General features: G+C 39.2%; 2 protein-coding genes across 2 annotated transcripts; one reads left to right on the forward strand and one right to left on the reverse strand.

Moving 5' to 3' along the window:
• Nucleotides 1–457: 457 nt before the first annotated feature.
• LOC130505140 (F-box/kelch-repeat protein At4g38940-like) lies at nt 458–1,971 on the forward strand. The gene is made up of 2 exons (XM_056999734.1): nt 458–1,049; nt 1,120–1,971. The coding sequence occupies exons 1-2, from the start codon at nt 670–672 to the stop codon at nt 1,790–1,792; spliced, it is 1,053 nt and encodes a 350-aa protein (XP_056855714.1). The 5' UTR covers nt 458–669; the 3' UTR covers nt 1,793–1,971.
• A 1,499-nt stretch (nt 1,972–3,470) lies between these two features.
• Nucleotides 3,471–4,472, reverse strand: LOC108846379 (histone H1.2-like). Its single transcript, XM_018619610.2, has 2 exons — nt 4,170–4,472; nt 3,471–4,090 (listed from the first exon to the last, which is right to left on the reverse strand). The coding sequence occupies exons 1-2, from the start codon at nt 4,341–4,343 to the stop codon at nt 3,668–3,670; spliced, it is 597 nt and encodes a 198-aa protein (XP_018475112.1). The 5' UTR covers nt 4,344–4,472; the 3' UTR covers nt 3,471–3,667.

The following is a 4,472-nucleotide window of genomic DNA, read 5'->3' on the forward strand; positions in this document are numbered from 1 at the left end:
GAATAGTCACAAATTTTTAATTTAAATGTAGTTATTTTAAAATGATAATTATATGAATAGTTGCAATTTTTCAATTTAGATAGTCATATATTTTCAATTTAAAAGTAGTTATTTTGAAATGATACATATATGAATAGTCACAACTTTTCATTTAAATAATTACATGTTTTCAATTTAAATACTAACTAATACACAAATATTTAAACAAATAATGAAAAGACACAATTTTAAACAAAAAATAAAATTTCTATAAAAATTCATAACTTTTCAAGGATTCTTATTATTAGTAGATTATAGTTAAAAATTAATAACTATTTGTAAGATGAGTATGCAGGCCAAAAAAAACTAAAAGTTTGATGGATTATTCGGTAAAAGAATTGATAAAAAAATATTTGCGAAACTATATATGTTTTTAAACCCTACAAACATGTATACATTCCTCTTCCCCAAAAGAAAAGCAAAAGGTGGCGATAGAGAGGGAGAGACGCCGGACGCGCCGTCGTCATCGTTGCACCTTGAGTTGTCTTTGTCGTAGCTAGAGTTCAAGCTACCATCGTAGTTCTCCATTCTTGTCGCAAAATCAGATCGGAACTCTTGGAAACTAAGAAAAGGAGAACTTAGGGTTTTTCACACATTACCTGATCTGTGTGCTTGTTGTTGACCTAACACATGGCATCCAAAACTATGGCGGAGAAGGAGAACTCATCATCAGAAAAACCGTCTCTGATTCCATCACTACCAGAAGACCTCATCATTGACATCTTAGCGCGTGTGTCCAGATTGGAGTATCCAACACTCTCCCTCGTTTCCAAGCAGTTCCAGTCACTCGTTGCGTCGCCTGAGCTATACGCAAGACGTTCTTTGTTGGGATGCACCGAGCACTGCCTCTACATTGTTCTCTATGAGGGAGAAAACCATCTTTTCCGTTGGTATATTATCCGCCCGAAAGCCAACGGTAATCGCAGCTTGGTCCGTATCCCTTCTGCTTCCCCCTCTGACACCCGACGAAAGCTTTGTCGTGGTGGGCTCGAAGAAGATATACGTGTTTGGTAGTGGGATTGCTAAAACCAGTGCGTATAACATAGACTGTAGATCTCACACGGTGCAACCCCTCCCCAGCATGCCTGTGGCCATGTCTTATACAAGGGCTGCTCTCATTGAAGATAAAATTTACGTAATGGGCCGCTTGGGTGACTTTCAGAATCTCATAGTGTTATTCAATACAAAAACACACATGTGGGAGCCTGAGATTTTAAAGCCAGACATTGAGCTGCATGGTGAGCGCAAGAGCTTGGATAGTTGTTTGGTGGGTGGGTGGTTGGTGTTGGCTGATAAGTTTTATATGAGGCATGATATTGAAACCCTTGTTTACGACCCAAAGGAAAATATATGGAGACCGGATGATATGCTGCGTTACGTAAAGATGCCTACCGCATGTGTTGATGACATGTTATACTACTACTCTGTTTACGATTTTACTAAAAAAATAAAAACGTATGATCCAAAGCGGAGGTGTTGGGAAGTGGTGAAAGGTTTGAGAAAGCTGTTTTCTAAGATGAAAAATTTGCAGTGTATTCACGCTGCGAATTACGGTGGGAAGCTGGCTTTGTTTTATACTAGTAAAGAAGATTATCGTAGAGGAAGAGGTGTGAAATCCAAGAGGGAGATTTGGTGTGCGGATATTTCGCTAGAAAGACGTCAAGGAGGAGAGATTTGGGGTAAAGTTGAGTGGTGTGGTCAGGTCCTGGTTGCTGATCTCTGGGTGAAGAATTGTCTAAATGTTATGGTTTGATGCACTAACTCTTCTTCATATATGCATGAACACCAAGCATATAGAAATCCCATTTAGACTCTGCTTTTCTTTTCTAGTTTTTTTTTTTTATGTAAACTTAAGTTTAGAACAATATTCTCTGCCAAGCCCTTACTTTACAATATCTTAGATATCCAATAAATGTGAGAAACAACTAATCATCTTAAGAGTCAATTTATATATATATTCCTATGTTACATAGCCCTTGAGTAATGCAGTTTCTTAAAACTTGAAAAAACACAACATACATGCATAGAGAATAAGATTCTGGCGACCACAAAACATAATTAAAAGGTCTAAAAACACTAGAAACATATGGAGTAATAGGGTTCAAAGATATTTTAGTACAGTGAAAGAAAATACATTTCTTGTAACAGAAAATAAACTCAAGCAATGGTCCCAGTTTTAGAGTTTTACCAATCTTTAATCTCATATGTCTTTTGATTGAACACCACAACTTCCACACAGGTTTTGTTAATCTCATCCATTACCTTGCGCTTAGCCCCTTGCATTGCATTACCGTTTCAAGAAGCTAAGTCACTCCAAGAACATCCCTCAGTCTCAGATTTTCTCACAAACACAAAGGCCATGAGAAGCTGGAGAGATTCTCTCACCACGTTGGTAAAATCAGTATACATTTTATCCTCTTGAAATCTCTATGATCAATAGATTATAAGGAAACGTTGTTTGTCCTCATCTCTGTAAGTTAGCCAATGAGTACATTAGTAAATCAGATTGGCGCGAGGAAGACATTTATTACATACAGCTTTTTCTCTGAAGAGCATGATGCTGATTCTCTCCTCATAATGCTCGTTGAGGAGTCTGAGAGATGTATATTCTCAGTTACTTTTCTTACCACGGATCCATGCCCATCACATGATCAGTCAGGTTTCTGCATGAAAACAGAAACTGTCATAATCCTTTCTTGTTAGCATTATAACTAATATACCAAAAACATTACATGGGACTTTGTTTCAGATACTCAGCGCCGATTTTGACCTCAAAAAGAGTCTCAAGCACATTGTCATGGCAGCAACGAGGTTGATCCTAAACAACACTAAAAACAATACAGGTTGTCTTGTCCTTTGTTGGCTTCTCCCAAATGATTGTTTCTTGGTTGGTATATAGGGGAACATAGGATTGAGAGGGTGACTAAAATTCCTAAAAGTGGCAAGAGTGTTCAACGCATTGGTAGAAGAAATGAAAGCAATGGGGATTGCATTTGTTGATGTCTCAGAATGTACAGAAGTGATGGCTCTAGTTGCACACAAGGACATGCTTGTATGTTGGGATCAGACCATTTTGGGCAGGAGCTGATGCTGTGGTTATCGAAGCAGATTGTCATGGACGTTTTTGGGCTGGTAATGGGCCGAGACAAGAAGCTTTCAAAGAATCTGATGTGATATACAGAGCTCTGAGCTCAAGAGGCCATACTGATATGATCATGATTCAAGACAGCTGAATTAGTAGGGTTCTTTATTTTCTTATAGGTGCAACAAGAATTCATGATCCATAGGCCAAGCTGAAATCAAGTTTTAGTAAACTCTTAACGGTTGGAATGGAACTAAAACAGGTTCACCAATCAACAACAGATGCAGCATCATTGCTGTTAGTTGCAGCTCTCAACGAAGGGCGAGATGTGATAATGGATGGAACAGAGTAAAAGGGAGAAAGATAGTTAGACGAATAGTTTCTGATTACATTTTCAGGAGCAGCACAGCGTACACGCAGTACAATCAGAGGGTTCATCTCCAACGGCCTGAAACATGTAACCGTGATAGAGAGACTTGTATCAAAAGTAAAAAGTAAAACCAAATTTTAGCTAGACCGTTTTTAAAATGCATGAAAATACGAACGTTAGAGATAAGGGAAGGTCCAATTAATAAACTCTCTCTTAGCCGGAAGATCCTTCTTCTCAGCCGCAACAACAGCTGTCTCGGCATCAGCAGCCTTCTTCTCTGGAGATGTTCTACTAGAAGTCCTTGATGCTTTAATAGGTCTCTCCTTCGCCTTGGGCTTTGCTGCTGCAGGTTTCTTAGATGCTTTAGCTTCTGGTTCCTTGTTAACCGGCGCAGACGCCGCCGGTTTAGCAGAAGAAAGTTTGAAAGATCCTTTGACCTTAACCAACTTCTCAGCAGCGACGAGCCTCTTGAGATTGACGAGGAGAAGCTTCCTGAAGGTAGGAGGAAGAGACTTCTCCTTCTCCTCTATGAACTTCTGAATCGCGTATTGGCTAGATCCGGTCCTCTCCTTCAACGTCGTGATTGCATCTTTAATCATCTGCATCAATTCAACAACAAAAGTCAAAAAAATTACGAATTCTAAAATATAGTTCAAGAATTAAAAATGAATCTTGAACCTCTTCGTAAGTAGGGTGAGATGAAGAAGTCTTCTTCTTCGGAGCCTTTGTCATAGCCTTAACTTCCTTCGTGATCTTTGCCTTACCACCTTTCGCTGTTGGTTGCTTCTCACTCGCCACTTCAGCATCTCCTGATTCAACGTTTGTTGGGAGGGTTTCTTCCTCTGCCGACATCTTTCTCTCTCTCAAGAACTTTCTTGGGAAGACTCTGATGAGGACAACGATCGAGAGCTGCTTCGGACATGTTTATATAGTAAGATGTGCCTGAGACAGAGCTTTCATTTTTTCGCTCTGATTGGTTAA

Source organism: Raphanus sativus, unplaced genomic scaffold, assembly GCF_000801105.2.
Source record: "Raphanus sativus cultivar WK10039 unplaced genomic scaffold, ASM80110v3 Scaffold2035, whole genome shotgun sequence".
Classification (NCBI taxonomy): domain Eukaryota; kingdom Viridiplantae; phylum Streptophyta; class Magnoliopsida; order Brassicales; family Brassicaceae; genus Raphanus; species Raphanus sativus.

Coding starts and splice junctions, on each gene's coding strand:
- LOC130505140 (XM_056999734.1), top strand. CDS start 670: ATGGCATCCAAAACTATGGCGGAGAAGGAGAACTCATCATCAGAAAAA. Junction 1,050..1,119: donor GAAGAAGATATACGTGTTTG/GTAGTGGGATTG, acceptor ACCCCTCCCCAG/CATGCCTGTGGCCATGTCTT.
- LOC108846379 (XM_018619610.2), bottom strand. CDS start 4,343: ATGTCGGCAGAGGAAGAAACCCTCCCAACAAACGTTGAATCAGGAGAT. Junction 4,091..4,169: donor CTCACCCTACTTACGAAGAG/GTTCAAGATTCA, acceptor GAATTGATGCAG/ATGATTAAAGATGCAATCAC.